Source organism: Chlorocebus sabaeus, chromosome 3, assembly GCF_047675955.1.
Source record: "Chlorocebus sabaeus isolate Y175 chromosome 3, mChlSab1.0.hap1, whole genome shotgun sequence".
Classification (NCBI taxonomy): Eukaryota; Metazoa; Chordata; class Mammalia; order Primates; family Cercopithecidae; genus Chlorocebus; species Chlorocebus sabaeus.
Genome location: NC_132906.1, coordinates 26,544,240 through 26,567,266, shown reverse-complemented (window position 1 = coordinate 26,567,266; position 23,027 = coordinate 26,544,240). Strand labels below are relative to the sequence as shown.

At 35.8% G+C, this 23,027-nt stretch overlaps 1 protein-coding gene across 2 annotated transcripts in view; it reads right to left on the bottom strand.

Annotated features, from left to right (window-relative positions):
* The window catches only part of RB1 (RB transcriptional corepressor 1), a 175,571-nt gene that overhangs the window by 122,371 nt on the left and 30,173 nt on the right, over positions 1 to 23,027 (bottom strand). For both annotated transcript variants that reach the window (XM_073014065.1, XM_007960381.3), the window contains exons 3-6: positions 10,847 to 10,962; positions 8,036 to 8,155; positions 5,255 to 5,293; positions 4,104 to 4,171 (exon numbers count right to left, since the gene is read on the bottom strand). In XM_073014065.1, coding sequence (XP_072870166.1) covers positions 4,104 to 4,171; positions 5,255 to 5,293; positions 8,036 to 8,155; positions 10,847 to 10,962 — 343 coding nt within the window. The remainder of the gene's footprint in view (positions 1 to 4,103; positions 4,172 to 5,254; positions 5,294 to 8,035; positions 8,156 to 10,846; positions 10,963 to 23,027) is intronic.

The window sequence follows — 23,027 nt, the reverse complement described above, 5'->3', positions numbered from 1 at the left end:
TTCATTGATCTTTTGCAATTTTTTTTCATTGCAATTTCATTTATTTCTGCTCTGATCTTTCTTTTCTTCTACTAATTTGGGGTTTGATTTGCTCTTATTTTTATACTTCTTTAAGATGCAATGTTAGATTGTTTGAGTTTTTCCTCTTTTTTCACCTATAACTAACCCACAGCCAACATCATACTGAATGGGCAGAAGCTTGAAGCATTCCCTTTGAAAATTGGCACAAGACAAGTATGCCCTTTGTCACTGCTCCTATTCAACAAAGTATTGGAAGTCCTAACCAGAGCACTCGGGTTAGAGAAAGAAATAAAGGGCATCCAAATAGGAAGGGAGGGAGTCAAACTATCTCTGTGGCAGACGACATGATTCTATATCTAGAAAACCCTATAGACTTAGAGCCCAAAAGCTCCTTCAGCTGATCAACAACTTCAGTAAAGTTTCAGGATACAAAATCAACGTATAAAAATCACTAGTATTTCTATACACCAACAAGAGCAAACCTGAGAGCCAAATCAGAAAGGCAATCCCATTAAAAATTGCCACAAAAAGAATACATAGGAATACAACTAACTAGGGCAGTGAAAGTTCTCTACAACAAGAATTTCAAAACACTGCTCAAAGAAATCAGAGATGACACAAACACATGGAAAAACATCCCATGCTCATGGATAGGAAGAATCAGTATCATTAAAATGGCCACACTGCCTCCAAAAATTTACAGATTCAATGCTATTCCTATCAAACTACCAATGACATTCTTCACAGAAATAGAAAAAACTATTTTAAAATTCAAATGGAACCAAAAAAGAGCCCGAATAGCCAAGGCAATCCTAAGCAAAAAGAACAAAGCTGGAGGCATCACATTATCCAACTTCAAACTATACTACAGGGCTACAGTAACCAAAACAGCATGTTACTGGTACAAAAACAGGCACGGGCACATTTTTTTCAGAATAGTGTAGACCAATGGAACAGAATAGAGCACCCAGAAATAAGGCTGCACACCTAGGATCAGCTGATCTATTTTACAAAGCTGATAAAAACAAGCAATGGGGAAAAGACTCTCATTTCAACAACTGGTGCTAGCATAAGTGGCTAGCCATATGCAGAAGATTGAAGCTGGACATTCCTTACACCATGTACAAAAATCAACTCAAGATGGATTAAAGATGGCCAGGTGTGGTGCCTCATGCCTGTAATCCCAGCACTTTGGGAGGCTGAGGAGCATGGATCACCTGAGGTCAGGAGTTCAAGACCAGCCTGGCCAACATAGTAAAACCCCATCCCTAGTAAAAATACAAAAATTAGCCAGGCATGGTGGTGCACACCTGTAGTCCCAGTTACTCAGGAGGCTGAGGCAAGATAATCACTTAAACCCGGGAGGCAGAGGTTGCAGTGAGCCAAGGTTTTGCCACTGCACTCCAGCCTGGGCGACAGAGTGAGACTCTGTCTCAAAAAAAAAAAAAAACAAAAAGGATAGATCCTGGACATAGGAATGGGCAAAGACTTCATGATAAAGACACCAAAAGTAATCACAACAAAATCAAAAATTGACAAGTGGGATCAAATTAAACTCAAGAGCTTCTGCACAGCAAAAGAAACAATCAACAGAGTAAACAAACTACAGAATGGGAGGAAAATTGTGCAAACTATGCATCTGACAAAGGTCTAATATCCAGCATCTATAAGGAACTTAGACAAATTTACAAGAGAAAAAAAACCAACCCCATTAAAAAGTGGGCGAGGCACATGAACAGACACTTTTCAAAAGAAGACGTAGATGCAGACAATAAGCATATGAAAAAAAGCTCCACATCACTGATCATTAGAGAAATGTAAATCAAAACCACAATGAGATACCATCTCACACCTGTTAGAATGGCTATTACTAAAAAGTCAAAAAATGACAGATAATAGTGAGGTTGCAAAGAAAAGAGAACACTTATACACTGTTGGTGGGAGTGTAAATTAGTTCACACATTGTAGAAAGCAGTCTGATGATTCTGCAAAGAGCTAAAAGCAGAACTACCCTTGGATCCAGCAATCCCATTACTGGGTACATACCCAAAGGAATATAAATCATTCTACCATAAAGACACAAGCATGTAAATGTTCACTCCAGCACTATCCACAATAGCAAAGACATGGAATCAACCTAAATGCTCATCAATGACAGACTGGATAAAGAAAATGTGGTACATAAACACCATGGAATACTATGCAGCCCATAAAAAAGAATGAGATCCTGTCTTTCACAGGAACATGGATGGAGCTGGAGGCTATTATCCTTAGCAAACTAATGCAGGAACAAAAAACTAAATACTGCATGACCTCATTTATAAGTGGGAGCTAAATGATGAAAACTTAAGAACACAAAGAAGGAAACAACAGACACTGGGGTCTACTTGAAGGTGGAAGGTGGGAGGAGGGAGAGGAACAGAAAAGATAACTATTGGATACTGGGCTTAATTCCTGGGTGAAGAAATAAGCGATACAACAGACCCCTGTGACACAAGTTTACCTATGTAACAAACCATCACATGTACCCCCAAATCTGAAATAAAATTTTTTTTAAAAAAAGAAGTTTTCCTCTTTGTGATGTAGGCACTTACAGCTATAAACTTCCCTCTTTGTACTGCTCTTACTGTATCCCATAGGGTTTGGTTATAAGTTTCCATTATTATTTGTTTCAAAATTTTTTTTAATTTCCCTCTTAATTTCTTCATTGACCCATGGTCATTCAGGAGCATGTTGTTTAATTTCCATGTATCTGTACAGTTTCCAAAATACCTTGTTATTAATTTCTAGTTTTATTCTATTGTGATCAGAAAATATGCTTGATATTATTTCATGCTTTTTTAATGTTTTAAGCCTAACACATGGTCTATCCTTGAGAATGAGCAATATGCAGAGGAGAAGAATGTATATTCTTGGATGAAATGGTCTATAAATATCTATTAGATTCATATGGTCTATATAATGCAGATTAAGTCTGATGTTTCTTTGTTGTTTTTCTGTCTGGAAGATCTGTTCAATGCTGAAAGTGGGGTGTTGAAGTCTCCAGTTATTTCTATTGTATTGGGGCCTGTGTGTCTCTTCAGCTCTAATAATATTTGCTTTATATATCTGGGTGCTCCAGTATTAGTTGCATAAATATTTAACACTGTTATATCCTCTTGCTGAATTGACCCCTTTATCATTATATAATGACCTTCTCTGTCCTTAAAGTTTTTGAAATCTTTGTCTGATACAAGTATAGTGACCCCTGCTCTTATTTTGGTTTCTGTGGGCATGGAATATATTTTTCCATCCCTTTATTTTCAGTTGGCGTGTATCTTTATAGGCAAAGTGTGTTTCTTTTAGGATACAGATCAAATGGGTCTTGTTTTTCTTAATTGGAGACTTTAGTCCATTTACGCTCAATGTTATTATTGATAAGTAAGGACTTACTCATGCCATTTTGTTATTTGTTTTCTGGTAGTTTTGTAGTCTTCTCTTCCTTCTTTCTTTCCTTTCTGTCTTCCTTTAGTGAAGTTAATTTTATCTGGTAATATGCTTTGGTTTCTTGCTTTTTATTTTTCATGTCTACATTGTATGTTTTTTGGTTTGAGGTTACTATGAGGCTTGCAACTACTATCTTATAACCCATTATTTTAACTGATAACAAGTTAACACTGTTTGCATAAACAAACAAAAATAATAAAAACTCTATACCTTAACTGCATCCCAATTATGTAATTTTAATGCCAATTATTCCTGGGTGGATTTTAGGTAATTTTTCTTTGTGCTTTCCTGACCAAAATTATTTTATTTGAATTATTTTTCATGAGCAAATATCATTTTTATGAAAACAGTAACATCATTATTTAAAAAAAAAGAAAGGAAGGAAAGATGGAATATTAGAAACATAAATGAAATAAAGCACTTCCAAGGTTGTTTCTAGTACTAGAATTAAAAGAACTTGCTAACAGTTAATAAGCCATGTAGAGAATGAGAGAGGAATACATTACTCAATAAAAATTGGGGAATTCAGTCCAAAGGAATGCCAATTTAATCATTACATTTGAAATATTAGCATTTAATAAATATAATGAACTTACCTTTAGCTAATAAAAATGTGATCCAAGAAACTTTTAGCACCAATGCAGAATTTATTTCAGTAGATATCCTATTAAACAAATAGAAAGCAGAAAAAAACAGGAAAAATGTATCACTGAAAGAAAGTTTTCCAGATATACTTTTTCATTGTTTCTTGTTGTGCATTTAAAAAAAAAAATGACCTTAGTTAAATGCATAATAGAATGCAGTCCATTTTAAATGCATAATTTATACCTGAATTTATCTCTATTCATTTAATGTTTCTATATCTTATAATTCTAAGATAAGATATTTAGCCTACAGAACAGTATACATTCTTGAACATGAGAAGCTGCCAAAAAAAAAATTAACAAAAAAAGTATATATTTTGAGAGAAAAATTTTGTAAAAGAAATACTGAATATTTCAATTCTAATATAAAAATATATAAAAGACATAGTATGCTATAATATACTTTGTTTCAAATTACCTTAATATTTTTTGCTCTTTTTTTCTGATTAATTATCAACACTGAGCAGAAAAATGAAGGTTTGGATGACTTTAGTTTGCCAATTTAACACTTTGCCTCAATAATCTTTCCATAGACATTCACTTGTTGGAATTAATAGATTGATATCAATTAATCAGTAAATATACAGTTTCCCTTTATATTAATAATCTTCAATACTACTCCAATGGGGCAGAAAATCTCATGTACTACTCATTCCATTTCCAAGAAAAAACTCTGGAGCTCTGTATTGGCATACTGTTAGAGCATGCATTATACATTTAAAATAATCATTTGGAAATTGTAATACAGATTTTTACATTTATTCTTACACAGAAATTATGCTGATTCTTAGTTAATAAAGTGCCTGTAACAGACCCTCAATAAAGATTTAGTCAAGGAATTTGCATTTTTCTCAGAGTTGGTGATATGTTGCCCTGAATCAATTCCACCTTATTAGTTCTTCCTTGTAGTACAAGGCATGTATTTTATATTATTTTCTTTGTGAGACGATAAATAATCTACACAGGACTTAAATCTATGGGCTTAATTTATGAAGTAGTCTGCTATAATCAATCCAACTAACCCTAACTATCAAGATGTTTGAGATTATTCCAGAAAAATATTTTTTTTTTAAGTGAAAAATAACGTTCTCTGAACTACTTACGAACTGCTGGGTTGTGTCAAATATATAAGTTCACATGTCCTGAAAAGAAAAATATTATGATTTTTTAACATTTTTTCATAGTTTAGAAGTCATAGTAGTTTTCTCATGCTTTATTCATCTTCTTTTAAGAACTATACATTTTAAAAACAAAAAATATAGAGCATTACAAAACAAAGTTCAAGTAGATTTTCCCAATTTATGACATCTCACATCACTGTAATATCTAATTACAGTGACTGAACTCCCTATGTTCATTTGTAACACTGTAGTTGGTTAGAATCCTAGATCAGGTCATAAAAACCTATTTAACTGCTAGTCATATACATTCATATAGCCTACTCTGAAATAAACAGGCTTTGGTATCACAGTTAATCCTCTCAATTACTCTTCAAAAAAAAAAAAAGGTATAAATAAAATAGAAAAAACCCTGCTGATCCACCTAAGGTTAGTAAAGTTTACTCTAAATTATCTCATATGATTTGTCAATAAAAATTTTAAGTCCCTTTTACAAAGTCCTGAGTGGTCTTTTGAGGCCAAATCCGACTGTTACTCCCTAGTTTAAAATCATTCAAGGAGTTTCCACTGCCTGCAGGGCAAAGTCCAAGATTACTACCAATCTGATCCCTTCCTACCTTTCAGTCATTAGCAATATCAAAGTACATCCTGATATCACTGCTTTGGCTTTGTACACATGCTAATCTCTAAGATGCTTGCTCCCAGTTCCCACTCATTTTGCTTGGTGAATTTCTGTTTTTCTTGTAAACCCTATTCCAACATTGCCTTCTATGGTTTTTTCTCTGACCAAAATCACGACTATAGTTACCCTTCACCCTTAAACATATACAATGTAATGTTTTGTCCGCTATGTAATTTCTGCTTCTTACAACAGAAACAAATATCCAAGCAGATTCCTTATCCCATACAGCAGAGCAAACAACTTGGAAGCATCCAGTCAAAATTACTATAGCAGGAAAAAAATAATCAGACCTGTACCCCAAATCACTCCTACCAACGAGTCCCCAAATTCTATATCTAGAAAAATAAAAAACCCTGATGATTATAGATCTTGAAGTACTTATATGTACAGAATACTCATTAAAGTTGGCTTAAAGAAGTTTTTGCTTGCTTTGTTTACTAGAGAGGTAATACATCCTCCTTACAAATGTAGGTTACTCATATAAAACTTGGGTTAACATTTTGGTAAACTTCTCTCCAGTCATTTCATTCTATGCATTAGTGGTCTAGGTCCTTACACACAGTTACAATCAGAGTATACCCTGCTTCGTTTGTGTAACATTAGAAGCACTTTCCAATATTGCCATTATTCTTTATCACATTTTATTTTATATTTATAACATTTTATGTTTAGATACGTTTAATATTTATTGTTTAACTTCAGTTGTGAAAACACAGTTGTTTCCAGTTTTTCAGGGGTCTAAATAATATTGTGACCAAAAAAAATCTCTAAAGCAACGTTGTATTTAGGATTATATTAAAATAAGCTACCAGATATGAATTAAAAGGTCATAAACAAGTTTAAAGAATAGAAAAAAATGTAGAAAGTCACAATTAGGTAAATTTTAAAAGCAAAACACACACACACACACACACACACATAATATTCTACTCAGTGTGAAACAATACCCAAAGGAAAGAAATATTCTAAAACATGAAAAGTGATTATCTCCACTGTTGACATTTTGGTCGATTCATATTTTATTTATGTCTTTCTGTGTTTTCAAAGTAGTCTATAATTAGTTCATGTTTGTTATGCAAATTATTTAGATAATTTATCTCCATTAATAATTTAAAATTCCCCTTTTTCCTGTGCAAAAAGCTTCTATTCTCATCAAGAAAAGACTAAAAAAAAAAAAAAAAAAAAAAGGATGGCCAATGCTACCATATTACAATTAAAATCAGGGGCAAGAAAAGACATTCCTTCAAAAGCCCTAGGCCTTTGAGTTTTTTCTCTATTTTTTCTCATCCTCCACCACAGTTGTCAAGCTTTAGTGATCAAAAAAGAAAAAGGGGGAGAAAAATAGAGGCATCCTCCTAAGGAGATGCTTCTTTCCACCTCTATCTCCATCCTCATTCTCTCCAGAATACGGACATGCCTCTTTTACCCTTCTCCCTTTACCATGCTATTACAAACTGCTTATTTAGCTAACACAGTAACTTTCATATTCTCTTAACCGCAAATGGAATGAGCCTCAAAACAAACATGATAACAGACATATGCCAAATTAAGGGCTGAAACATTTGGGGTAGGAGACTACAGTTTTGATGAAAAGTATAGAAAAAACTTAATCTAAGCATATTCATTATGCTCCTACTTGAACTGTAATGGAAAAAGTCTTCTAAGCCACCATTGGGAGTACAAATCGTTACTTCATAGTATAGGTCACATACACCTTCCATTGCCAGTGTTTTCTCATTCCAAACTAAATAACACTATTAGGAAGAAGTTTAAACTTATGTCATCATTCTATTCAGAACTAGAAGTTTTCTGGCAGAGAAGGCTACAATGGGAGATAAGCTTAAAGTTTTTGAAAACAAATAGAAGACATGAAAGGACAATAAAACAGTTAATTTTGCAGGAAGCATTCAGAATGCATATTACTGGATAAATACAAAAGCTAAGAATTAATAAGCTCACATGAAAAGGGACAAGTTTAAGAAGTAATACTAACTTTACTAAACGTGTTAAATAATTCCCAGAATCTAATTATGAACAATGACATAAAAAATCAGAGTATAACCCTAATAAAATGTTTACTTTACCTTTCCAATTTGCTGAAGAGTGCAAACAATACATCATACTTCTTCAATAGTCTTGACATAGCATTATCAACTTTGGTACTAGTATCAATTTCCTTTAGTAAGTTAAAGAATTTATGGACACTACAAAGGAAAGAATAGAAAAAAGTAAATCAGTAACCTTAAAAATTTGTTATTTTGTTTTCAAATCATAGATATTTCAATTCAAAAGATTATTAGCTCTACATCACATCACTACTATATCCTTTGGAAGGAATTACTTATTGCAAAAACAATTAGCCTTCAACTTACACCTCTATTATCTATATACCTATGCTTATATCTATTTATCATTGAGAATATAAGAAAACAAAGGGTCATGAAGAGATATGTGTATATTTATTCTGTATCTGTCTATATGTTTTAAAAAACATGAGTTCACATCCATTTATCCAATTCCAATATAAAACCATATGCTTCATTTTAGTGTTTTCCTTTCTATATTTGTAACTCTTCTTTGACAGTGGGAAACCTGGAACCCATTCATCCTCAGTTTACTTACTCATTTAATCAATCCCCCTGTAAGTAACCATCTTCCACCTCCAAAGCCACCCCTCCTCCATGTGGACACTTTTCTGTTCTTCTCAGAACCGACTCCTAGTTTTGGACTTACCCCACCCCTTGGCATAGACACTTCCTCACCATGGTAGGGCTCCGACTCCCCACAGCAGGCTGCCCTCCTCACCTCACTTGTGCTCTGACTCCCTGCACCGGCTGCCTGCACACCCTGCTTAGTCTCTGACACTGCACACCAAGCAGCCACATCAGGTTGCCCCCACATAAAGGATGCCCTCCTCACCCTACTTTGACTCTAACATCCTGCTCTGGGCCCTGTGGCACCCTCCTGTCAGAGATGCACACCAAAATGCATACTTTATTTGCCCGATCAATGATTTTAGAATTGAATTGTTTTTGGAAAAGCAAAGTTGATTTTAAAAATTTAAGCAGTTTAAATAATAACTTTAAATCATCCTTTGTTACTGTTTTCCATAAAAATTAACCTATTTGAAACATCAATATATACATTTTCCAACAGGATATTAAAGATAGCAATCATCAACTACATCTCACATGCTAATTTCTAATCATGAAGTTTGTATAAGGAATTATACCAAAGCAGCTAACTGAACCAAAAGATAGTCACCTGACCCATCCATAGGCTGTCCAGCAACCAATGAGTTATAGCCCTCACTCAAAAAAATGGGCTGGACCAATCAGACACTTATCATAAGAACTGGGGAAATAAAAGCTTCAGCTAATCAGCAGGGGAACCAAAAGGTTATTAAAGTTCCCATGATACAGAAAGGAATGGGGAAGCCAGGACAAGCTATGTGAAAAAGCAAATAAAGAAAGAGTAGAAATGATAAAGAATAGAAGATCAGAATGTTGATTAGAAGAGAAAAGAGAAAGGAATAAATGTGCAGATATATCCAGAGAAAAAGAAATCAGCCTCAGAATAGCATTTATTAAAGAACTACTCTCAGTTCCAGTTTTTTTGAGGTATGTGGGAACTCCTGTCCTGAGATTACCAGGAAAACTAAATTGTTACAACAAAGCGTTTTTTCTAGGGGAAACTTAAGGGAAGAAAAGAAGGAAGGGAGAGAAGCAGTGAGTGCCTGTGGTGTTGCAGGTACTGACTCTATGAACTATTTATGTTATTTCTATTATTTTGTATATTTATGAATAAGCAAGGCCTTTGTTTTTATTTAGATATAGCAAAAAAAGTATTTCAAAAATGCAACAATTCAATCTATCTCATTTAAATAAAATATCAATCATGTTTAATTCTAGATGTCTTTGTTCAAGGAGAAACACAATTACCTATTTGGTAAAAATATATACTGTTGCATTTTTGTAAATATGTTGCAAAGAAAATGACTGGAAGTCCTGGATACTTTCTGAAGATAAAGTTCATACATTATTGAAAACACATTAATAAACTCTTCTTATGAGGCTTATAAACTCAACAACAAACACCTATTAAGTAATTACTGGCTCAAGTATTGTAGCATGTTCAAATCAATATATAATCTGAAAAAATGCATTTAACTATAATATCCTCTATGTTAAAACAATATTAGGCTTTAATAAACCTTACCTAAATTCCTTTAAGATAAACTCAAACTACTTATATAAAGGTTTTAGGCCGGGCGCGGTGGCTCAAGCCTGTAATCCCAGCACTTTGGGAGGCCGAGACGGGCGGATCACGAGGTCAGGAGATCCAGACCATCCTGACTAACGCGGTGAAACCCCGTCTCTACCAAAAAACACAAAAAACTAGCCAGGCGAGGTGGCGGGCGCCTGTAGTCCCAGCTACTCGGGAGGCCGAGGCAGGAGAATGCCATAAACCCGGGAGGCGGAGCTTGCAGTGAGCTGAGATCCGGCCACTGCATCCAGCCTGGGCGACAGAGCGAGACTCTGTCTCAAAAAAAAAAAAAAAAAAAAAAGGTTTTAATGTAAAACAAGCCTATTTACAAATCCTTGCTTTTCTGTTCACTTTATTAACAACCACAATGAAGAAAGCTTACACATGAATAGTGAGAGACACAACGAAAATTTTTCCAGGACACAAACTGCTACATCTTAAAGAAATACAGCATAAATACACTTTCATAATAGCTCCATGAGAGAACGGCAGTTCACTATTTGGCCCAAGTTCTTTACGTTTTACTTGATTTTAGCATTTCTCACTAATTCACTAAAGTCTATTAAAAGGCAAGTCCAGAATTAGTTTCCTTTTATGGCAGAGGCTTATATTTATACAAGAAACTTTACCTGATTTCTATGTTTTTCTGTAGCTCAGTAAAAGTGAATGGCATCTCATCTAGGTCAACTGCTGCAATAAAGATACAGATTCCCCACAGTTCCTTTTTCTTTTGAATATAACCTCCCTGGGAACAAAAAATAAAGATCAAATATTTCATTAAATAATTCACACACTGGATACTGCGTTAAAACTGTATTATAACCGATTTTTTCTTATTCAGCATACAAAATAAATGTTTGTAATATTGTATATTTGTAACACATCCTTCTGATGGCATATATTTGAAAAGATTTCATTTCACACTAATAACAAACATTCGAATCGTATATTATAAGGCAAAAAAGTACTAGAAAGATCAAAAAATTAAATAAGTTACTGTGGAAACTTTAGGGGTCAGTCAACTCCTCAAAATAGTTTCATTTTTCAATAATCCAATGTCATCGAAGCCAAATTAAGAGATTTAGAGTCCATAACATATAATTTGTTTGAAAAAAACAAGCCCACATTCTTTTTGTTTGTTTGTTTGTTTGTTTGAGACGAGTCTCGCTCTGTCGCCCAGGCTGGAGTGCGGTGGCGCGATCTCGGCTCACTGCAAGCTCCGCCTCCCGGGTTCACGCCATTCTCCTGCCTCAGCCTCCCGAGTAGCTGGGACTACAGACGCCCACCTCCACGCCTGGCTAATTTTTTGCATTTTTAGTAGAGATGGGGTTTCACCCTGTTAGCCAGGATGGTCTGGATCTCCTGACCTCATGATCTGCCCGCCTCGGCCTCCCAAAGTGCTGGGATTACAGGCGTGAGCCACCACCCCCGGCCAACAAGCCCACATTCTTATTCGCTTATTCTTTCCTTGCTCTATTCATTCATTCCTTTTATCAATTTATTTATTCAAGTATTTTTTAACCTTGTATTTCATGTTTCAGTTCCTTAACTGCCTTCTTTGTAAAATCAAAATAATAATATGTACCCCATTTTGTAAGAATTAAATGAAATTATATTTATATAGCCTTTGGCATAGTATACAGTATACAGTCAGTTCTTAATGATTGACAGCTATCATTATCACTAGAGTACCTTTTCATTATTTTTAGGGCATTTTTTCCCCCACAATATATACCACTCTTAAATATTACATTTTATGGGTAAAATTTGGATTATATTAAGTTGGAAACAAAAGAAATGTCAAATTAATGTTCATTAAATAGTTGGAACTATTTACTTACTCTTAACTGGAGATTATAATAGAGCTAAAAAGCATGTAATACGATTTTACATCATTTTGAAATATCAATTATATAAAAGTTTTCCTTATCTGTCAGTTGTTCTGGATTACCAAATTTTACAGGTAATTAAATGTTTACCACCATCCAACTCTAAACTTTTTCTTAATTTTAGCTACTTGGGATGTAAATATTTTACAACTTAAATTACAATTATACACCACTAGAATAGTTAAAATGTAAAAGACTGACAATATTAGGGGACAGCAAGGATGTAGTGCAATGGAACACTTAAACACCACTGGTGAAAATGTAAAATGGCACAATCATTTTGGAAAACAAATTTGGAAGTTCTTATAAAGTTAAATATGCACTTTCCATAACACTTAGCAATTCTACTCCCAGATATTCATACCCAAGAGAAATGAAAACATTATATGTGAATGTCCATAGCAGCTTCGGTCATAATGGTCAAAAACTACAAAAACCCAAATATCAAAAAAAAGAAGTGCATGAATAAATAAATTGGGGTATATTCCTACAATGGAATGTTATTTGACAATCAAAAGGAAATGTCCTAATATATATAACGACATAGATAAATCTCAAAATTATTACACTGAGAAAAAGCCAGACTCAAAAGGATGCACTGCATAATTCCTTTCATATGAAATTCTAGAAAAGGCAAAACCAATCTTTAAAGTCAAAAAGTAGATCAGTAGTTGCCTGCAGAACAGAGGGGGGAGGTGTTGGGAAATGACTACAAAGGGGAATGAAAGAACTTTCTGGAGTGATCCAAAAGTTATATATCTTAATGGTGGTGATTATATGAGTGAATATGTCTGTTAAAATGTATTGAACTGTGCACTTAAAATTAGCATATTTTGTGTATGTAAATTATACCTCAATAAATCTGATTTTGCAACTATGTTACATACTTACTATTTCTGAAACTGAAGATACAAAGTATATACTGCTTCATGGTTTTGATGACTAATTAAGAATATATATTTTAATAAAATGAACAAAAATCAACTTCTGCATTTGTGTTTATGTTAATATGGTCAATTTCCTGGGAACTAATAAGATGTCAAAGGTTGTTTGTCTCTTTAATAAATAACCCCAACTACCATAGTCTTTAAATTTTTATGCTTATTTCTTACCATTTTGGTTTGCTTCTTTGCAGTCAGGCAATAACTGCTCTCAATATATGTACTTTCATCAATTCCAGCCTTTTTTTTTCTCTCTCTCTCTTTTAAAGATTAAAACATGAAGTGAAAGTTGCTAAAATTCAGTATGTTGTTTATTCATTTTTTTAAAATAGCAAATTTTATTAGGACATTTAGTAGCCAAAACAATTAAATACAGGATCATCTAATATGACAAAATGCATAAGTGAAATGTTCTACAAGTAGGTTCTGATTTTTAAGGACCTGAAGAACTTTCCTATGAGCAAAATGTGACCTTTATTTCAGATGCAGCTTGTGTTTTTACTTCCTTAAGAAGTATATTTCAAGGAACAGAAGTTTTTAATTTTGATTTAGCTCATTTATTCATTTTTTTCTTTTATGGTTATGTTTTCAGTGGTAGGTATCTATGAAATCTTTGCCTAACCCAAGCTCATTAAGACTTTCTCCTATGTCACATCTTCTAGAAGTTTAGGTCTATGCTTCATTTGTGGTTAGTTTTTATAAATGGTGTGAGGTAAGGATTGAAGTTCATTTTCTACATTTGGATACCTAATTGCTCCAGCATTATTTGTTCAGAAGAATATCCTTCCTCCAATACCCTTTGCATCTCTGTAGAAAATGAACTTACAATAATATATATATGTGGGTCTACTTCTGGATTATCTGTTCTGTTCCATTGATTTACTTGTCCTTTTTCACCAGTATCATAACGTCTTCATTACTGTAGTTTTATATATTTTGTTTGTATTTAGTTGAGTTTGATTCAAAATTTTTCAATCTAAAAAAGTCACTGGATTCACCTCTCATCATACAGATTAAAAATTAAAGACTAGAAGATGGCCGAATAGGAACAGCTCCAGTCTACAACTCCCAGCGTGAGTGATGTAGAAGATGGGTGATTTCTGCATTTCCAACTGGGGTACCGGGTTCATCCCACTGGGGCTTGTCAGTGGGTGCAGGACAGTGGGTGCAGCCCCACTGAGTGTGAGCTGAAGCAAAGAGAGGCATCGTCTCATCTGGGAAGCACAAGGGGTCAGGGAATTCCCATTCCTAGCCAAGGAAAGCTGTGACAGATGGCACCTGGAAAATCAGGTCACTCCCACCCTAATATTGTGCTTTTCCAACAGTCTTAGCAAACAGTACACCAGGAGATTATATCCTGTGCCTGGCTCAGAGGGTCTCATGCCCACGGAGCCTCACTCATTGCTAGCACAGCAGTCTGAGATCAAACTGCAAGGCAGCAGTGAGACTGGGGGAAGGGCGCCTGCCATTGCTGAGGCTTGAGTAGGTAAACAAAGCAGCCTGGAAGCTCGAACTGGGTGGAGCCCACCACAGCTCAAGGAGGCCTGCCCACCTCTATAGACTCCACCTCTGGGGGCTGGGCATAGCCAAACAAAAGGCAGCAGAAACCTCTACAAATTTAAATGTCCCGGTCTGACAGCTTTGAAGAGAGTAGTGGTTCTCCCAGCATGGAGTTTGAGATCTGAGAACAGACAGATTGCCTCCTCAAATGGGTCCCTGACCCCCAAGTAGCCTAACTGGGAGACATCCCCCAGTAGGGGCAGACTGACACCCCACATGGCCAGGTATCCCTCTCAGACGAAGCTTCCAGAGGAATGATTAGGCAGCAACATCTGCTGTTCAGCAATATTCGCTGTTCTGCAGCCTCCACTGGTGATACCCAGGCAAATAGGGTCTGGAGTGGACCTCCAGCAAACTCCAACAGACCTGCAGCTGAAGGTCCTGACTCTTAGAAGGAAAACTAACACACAGAAAGGACAGCCACACCAAAACTCCATCTGTATGTCACCATCATCAAAGACTAAAGGTATATAAAACCACAAAGATGGGGAAAAAACAGAGCAGAAGAGCTGAAAGTTGTAAAAATCAGAATGCCTCTCCGCCTCCAAAGGAACGCAGCTCCTCACCAGCAACGGAACAAAGCTGGATAGAGAATGACTTTGTCGAGTTGAGAGCAGAAGGTTTCAGATGATCAAACTTCTCCTAGCTAAAGGAGGAAGTTTGAGCCCATCTCAAAGAAGCTTAAAACTTTGAAAAATGATTTGATGAATGGCTAACTAGAATAATCAGTGTAAAGAAGTCTTTAAACGACCTGACGGAGCTGAAAAACATGGCACAAGAACTACGTGACAAATGCACCAACTTCAGTAGCCGATTTGATCAAGTGGAAGAAAGGTTATCAGTGATTGAGGATCAAATGAATGAAATGAAGCAAGAAGAGAAGTTTAGAGAAAAAAGAGTAAAAAGAAACAAACAAAGCCTCCAAGAAATATGGGACTATGTGAAAAGACCAAATCTACATCTGACTGGTGTACCTGAAAGTGACAGAATGGAACCAAGTTAGAAAACATTCTGTAGGATAACATCCAGGAGAACTTCCCCAACCTAGAAAGGCAGGCCAACATTCAAATTAAGGAAATATCGAAAATGCCACAAAGTTACTCCTCAGGAAGAGCTACTCTAAGACACATAATTGTCAGATTCACCAAAGTTGAAATGAAGGAAAAAATGTTAAGGGCAGCCAGAGAGAAAGGTTGGGTTACACACAAAGGGAAGCCCATCAGACTAACAGCAGATCTCTCAGCAGAAACTCTCCAAGCCAGAAGAGAGTGGGGGCCAATATTCAACATTCCTAAAGAAAAGAATTTTCAACTCAGAATTTCATATCCAACCAAACTAAGCTTCAGAAGTGAAGGAGAAATAAAATCCTTTACAGACAAGCAAATGCTGAGAGATTTTGTCACCACGAGGCCTGCCCTACAAGAGCTCCTGAAGGAAGCACCAAACATGGAAAGGAACAACTGGTAACAGCCACTGCAAAAACATGCCAAATTGTAAAGACCATCGAAGCTAGGAAGAAACTGCATCAACTACCGAGCAAAATAACCAGCTAACATCATAATGACAGGATCAAATTCACACACAACAATATTAACCTTAAAAGTAAATGGGTTAGATGCTCCAGTTAAAAGACACAGACTGGCAAATTGGATAAAGAGTCAAGACCCATCAGTGTGCTGTATTCAGGAGACCCATCTCAGGTGCAGAGACACACACAGACTCAAAATAAAGGGATGGAGAAACATCTACCAAGCAAGTGGAAAACAAAAAAGGCAGGGGTTGCAATCCTAGTCTCTGATAAAACAGACTTTAAACCAACAAATATCAAAAGAGACAAAGAAGACCATTACATAATGGTAAAGGGATCAATTCAACAAGAAGAGCTAACTATCCTAAATATATATGCACCCAATACAGGAGTATCCAGATTCATAAAGCAACCTTAGAGACCTGCAGAGAGACTTAGACTCACACACAACAATAATGGGAGATTTTAACACCCCACTGTCAACATTAGACAGATCAATGAGACAGAAAGTTAAAAAGGATATCCAGGAATTGAACTCAGCTCTGCACCAAGTGGACCTAATAGACATCTACAGAATTCGCCACCCTAAATCAACAGAATATACATTCTTCTCAGCACCACATTGCACTTATTCCAAAATTGACCACATAGTTGGAAGTAAAGCACTCCTCAGCAAATTTAAAAGAATAGAAATTATGACAGTCTCTCAGACCAGAGTGCAATAAAATTAGAACTCAGGATTAAGAAACTCACTCAAAACCAGTCAACTACATGGAAACTGAACAACCTGCTCCTGAATGACTACTGGGTACATAACGAAATGAAGGGAGAAATAAAGATGTTCTTTGAAACCAATAAGAACAAAGACACAACATACCAGAATCTCTGGGACACATTTAAAGCAGTGTGTAGAGGGAAATTTATAGCACCAAATGCCCACAAGAGAAAGCAGGAAAGATCTAAAATTGACACCCTAACATCACAATTAAAAGAACTAGAGAAGCAAGAGCAAACACATTGAAAAGCTAGCAGAAGGCAAGAAATAACTATGATCAGAGCAGAACTGAAGGACATAGAGACATTTAAAAAAACCCTTTCAAAAAAATCAATGAATCCAGGAGCTGGTTTTTTGAAAAGATCAACAAAATTGATAGACCACCAGCAAGACTAATAAAGAAGAAAAGAAAGAAGAATCAAATAGATGCAATAAAAAATGATAAAGGGGATATCACAACCAATCCCACAGAAATACAAACTACCATCAGAGAATACTATAAGCACCTCTATGCAAATAAACTAGAAAATCTAGAAGAAATGAATAAATTCCTGGACACATACACCCTCCTAAGACAAAACCAGGAAGAAATTGAATCCCTGAATAGACCAGTAACAGGCTCTGAAATTGAGGCAATAATTAATAGCCTACCAACCACAAAAAGTCCAGGACCAGATGGATTCACAGCTGAATTCTACCAGAGGTAAAATGAGGAGCTGGTACCATTCCTTCTGAAACTATTCCAATTAATAGAAAAAGAGGGAATCCTCCCTAACTCATCTTATGAGGCCAGCATCATCCTGATACCAAAGCCTGGCAGAGACACAACACAAAAAGAGAATTTTAGACCAATATCCCTGATGAACATCGATGTAAAAATCCTCAATAAAATACTGGCAAACCGAATCCAGCAGCACATTAAAAAGTTTATCCACCATGACCAAGTGGGCTTCATCCCTGGGATGCAAGGCTGGTTCAACACACGCAAATCAATGAACGTAATCCAGCATATAAACAGAACCAAAGACAAAAACCACATGATTATCTCAATAGATGCAGAAAAGGCCTTTGACAAAATTCAACAGCCCTTCATGCTAAAAACTCTCAATAAATTCGGTATTGATTGGACGTATCTCAAAATAATAAGAGCTATTTATGACAAACCCACAGCCAATATCATACTGAATGGGCAAAAACGGGAAGCATTCCCTTTGAAAACTGGCACAAGACAGGGATGCCCTCTCTCACCACTCCTATTCAACATAGTATTGGAAGTTCTGGCCAGGGCAATCAGGCAGGAGAAAGAAATAAAGGGTATTCAATCAGGAAAAGAGGAAGTCAAATTGTCCCTGTTTTCAGATGACATGATTGTATATTTAGAAAACCCCATTGTCTCAACCCAAAAGCTCCTTAAGCTGATAAGTAACTTCAGCAAAGTCTCAGGATACAAAATCAACGTGCAAAAATCACAAGCATTCTTATACACCAATAACAGACAAACAGAGAACCAAATCATGAGTGAACTCCCATTCACAATTGCTTCAAAGAGGATAAAATACCTAGGAATCCATTTTACAAGGGATGTGAAGGACTTCTGCAAGGAGAACTATAAACTCAATGAAATAAAAGAGGACACAAACAAATGGAAGAACATTCCATGCTCATGGATAGAAAGAATCAATATCATGAAAATGGTCATACTGACCAAGGTAATTTATAGATTCAATGCCATCCCCATTAAGCTACCAATCACTTTCTTCACAGAATTGGAAAAAACTGCTTTAAAGTTCATATGGAACCACAAAAGAGCCCACATTGCCAAGACAATCCTAAGCCAAAAGAACAAAGCTGGAGGCATCATGCTACCTGATTTCAAACTACACTGCAAGGCTACAGTAACCAAAACAGCATGGTACTGGTGCCAAAACAGAGATATAGACCAATGGAACAGAACAGAGCCCTCAGAAATAATACCACACATCTACAACCATCTTATCTTTGACAAACCTGAGAGAAACAAGAAATGGGGAAAGGATTCCCTATTTAATAAATGGTGCTGGGAAAACCGGCTAGTCATATGTAGAAAGCTGAAACTGGATCCCTTCCTTAAACCTTATACAAAAATTAATTCAAGATGAATTAAAGATTTAAATGTTAGACCTAAAACCATAAAAACTCTAGAACGAAACCTAGGCAATATCATTCAGGACATAGGCATGGGCAAGGACTTCATAACTAAAACACCAAAAGCAATGGCAACAAAAGCCAAAATTGACAAATGGGATCTAATTAAACTAAAGAGCTTCTGCACAGCAAAAGAAACTACCATCAGAGTGAACAGGCAACCTACAGAATGGGAGAAAAATTTTGCAATCTACTCATCTGACAAAGGGCTAATATCCAGAATCTACAAGGAACTCAAACAAATTTACAAGAAAAAAACAAACAATCCCATCAAAAAGTGGGCAAAGGATATGAACAGACACTTTCTAAAAGAAGACATTAATGCAGCCAACAGACACATGAAAAAATGCTCATCATCACTGGCCATCAGAGAAATGCAAATCAAAACCACAATGAGATACCATCTCACACCAGTTAGAATGGCAATCATTAAAAAGTACAGAAACAACATATGCTGGAGAGGATGTGGAGAAATAGGAACACTTTTACACTGGTGGTGGGAATGTAAGCTAGTTCAACCATTGTGGAAGACAGTGTGGCGATTCCTCAAGGTTGTAGAACTAGAAATACCATTTGACCCAGCCATCCCATTACTGGGTATATACCCAAAGGATTATAAATCATACTGCTATAAAGACACATGCACACGTATGTTTATTGCAGCACTATTCCCAATAGCAAAGACTTGGAACCAACCCAAATGTCCATCAATGATAGACTGGATTAAGAAAATGTGGCACATACACACCACAGAATACTATGCAGCCATAAAAAAGGATGAGTTCATGTCCTTTGTAGGGACATGGATGAAGCTGGAAACCATCATTCTCAGCAAACTGTTGCAAGGACAATAAACCAAACACTGCATGTTCTCACTCATAGGTGGGAACTGAACAATGAGATCACTTGGACACAGGAAGGGGAACATCACATCCCGGGGCCTGTCGTGGGGTGGGGGAAGGGAGGAGGGGGGAGGGATAGCATTAGGAGATATACCTAATGTAAATGACGAGTTAATGAGTGCAGCACACCAACATGGCACACGTATACATATGTAACAAACCTGCATGTTGTACACAATGTACCCTAGAACTCAAAGTATAATAAAAAAAAAAATTAAAGACTAGAGAGTTAAGACTTACTCAACACAACCAGTTAATTGTTACAGATCCAAAACCCACGTTTCCTACCACTTAATTTAGTAATCTTCCATTTAAAGGTATTTTCTTATTACATTTCTATATTGATATCCTTAACATTTTTGCTATCAAAATCCTTAATCTCATTGCTCCCATCAAGAGTTCTGTCCTCTTAACTAGGGGTCTTGATTTCCGTTTTGTTGGGAAGGCTGAAGATGCACATTATCTAAAAAACCTCATATGCTTCTTCACATCAAATCCTTTTTTTTTTTTTTTTTGAGATGGAGTTTCACTCTTGTTGCTCAGGCTACAGTGTAGTGGCACGATCTCGGCTCACTGCAACCTCTGCCTCCCAGGTTCAAGTGATTCTCCTGCCTCAGCCTCCTCAGTAGCTGGGATTACAGGCACGCCCCACCATGCCCAGATAATTTTGCGTTTTTAATAGAGATGGAGTTTCACCATGTTGGCCAGGCTGGTCTCACACTCCTGACCACAGGTGATCCACCTGCCTCAGCCTCCCAAAGTGCTGGGATCATATATTCTGGTCTTTCTCAAAATATTTCTGCATCTTCATCTATAAATTCCTCTTCTCTTCTGACCTAGACAAATGGATATTCTCCTCCATTCTCAAATTACAACTCTAATACCACCCCATTCCCTCCCATTTTAGATCACAATGCCTCTCATATCCTTCAAGACCTAGTGTATTAATTCCTTTCTCTGTCTTTTATAACTTCTCTAACAGTTCTCTCTCTCAAAGTTTCCCTTTGGGTACAGGGAAGCTTACAATACCTGTCCCTCCATCCCTGGGCCTTATCAAGCTACTGACTTCACTACACATATACTCCCTCTCAGTATATACACACACCTCTCATTGTTCTCAGTATTCCCACACACACTCACCATACACACTATCAGAGTGCACACACACTGCACACACTGAACATACACCCCTCTTACTACACAAATACTATTTTACTGAGGCTATTCTCTAAGTCCTCAAAAATCTTGGCTTTCTAAAACAAATGGCCTTTTTGAGTTCATCCAGAAAGACCTCTATGCAGCATCTGACACTGCTGCCATTTTTCTCCTTCAATATACCTCCACACAACTTCATTAGCTTTTTAAAATGCCCTCACATCCTCATTCTCTTCTCTTTTCCTCTCACTACTTTTTCATGGGGTTTCTCAACCCCATGTGCTTTTTTCCCACCATTCTCTTTTTTCCTCAGCACTCTCATCCACTCCTATAGCCCTCATCATCTCCATATACAGATGGTTCTCATATCTCATTCTGCTTTCCAGCCTGATTCCTCTTTTAAGCTCCAGGTCTCCTTTTCCAACAACAATTTGCAACCTAAAATCTGTAACTGATGATGTGTTTTCTTGAAAATTCAGATGAAAATTATGAAAAAGACTCAGGATAGCACTTTAAAAATTGTTGAAACAGAAGAAAAGTAATTCTTACCTAGCCAAAACAATTCCCGCCCACCAAAAAAAGAACAAAAACTGGAGGGAAAAAAAATGGGCAAAGAACAAGCACTTTGCCAAGAAAAAAAAGGTACTTTCGACAAACATATTTTGAAAATGGTAAACCTCAGAATAATGTCAATTGAAGGACATTTTGTTAAGGTACATAAAAATCCTTAAAATAGCTCAGTTTTATAGCTAAGAATTTAACAAGTAAAAATAGAGTTAAGTCAAGATTTAGAGTAACAGAATTACATGCCTGCATTGGGGCATTCCATGTGCCCCATAAATGTGTACACTTGACATGTACCCACAAAAATTAAAAATTAAAAAAAGATTTAGTGTAATAGATGTTTGAAAAGTTATTTATAATAGCAAAAATAGTAAGAAGAACCTAAAAATCTTAATACAGAATGGTTAAACATATTGTGATAGAGCTATATCATAGAATAATATAAAATCCCAAAACAGTTTCAAGGAATATTAAGAGGATATATAAGAATATCCAACATAGAATGTTAAGAAAAAAATAGCAGAATAAAAAGTTCTGCACATATTTTGATTCCAATTTTGTGAAAAAAAAAAAAAGAGAAAATGAAAATATATATTAAAATGTTCATGATTATCTTCTATATGGTAGGATTCCTTATTAATCCTACATACATTTTCTAAATTATCTACAATTGTAAAATAGGAGAAAAGTCAATAAAAGTGCTACATTACATAAAGCAGGAGAGAAAAAAATTAGAAATACTCGAAAAAATTTTTAAATTATTAAAATTTTAATCACATATATTACAGTTTAAATCAAAATCTACACTGAGTACTTGAGGAGATTACCTATTATACCGTCATTTAGTTGAGTTCATTTGAACCAATCTAATGATAACCCCTAATTAGTGACAACTTATACTTGCTTTTTTTTTTTTTTTAAACAATGCACGTACTTATAAAAGAGCTCCACCAAGTGGTGACATAAATCATCTTGGAACTATCAGAAAATTACTACTATGCATGCTATCATAACTAACACAAATTTAAGTTGCAGTTTCAAAAGTTAAAAATAATGTTCTATCTAGCTTGTACTTTGTGAAATACGAAAGATGAAAATAAGTCATAAGAAACATGTGTTTTGTGCTCTATCTCAGGGTCAAAAGATACATCCTTACACATAGTTCATGAGACTGTAATAAGTCAGTAGCAGTAGGGTTACATTAAATGAAATATGAAGATATTACAGAGAAATAGGGGGAAGAGCTGCCTTTATCTTTTACTCCTAGATTTCCTACTTACCTAGGTGATACGTAGGAACAAAAGGAATAACA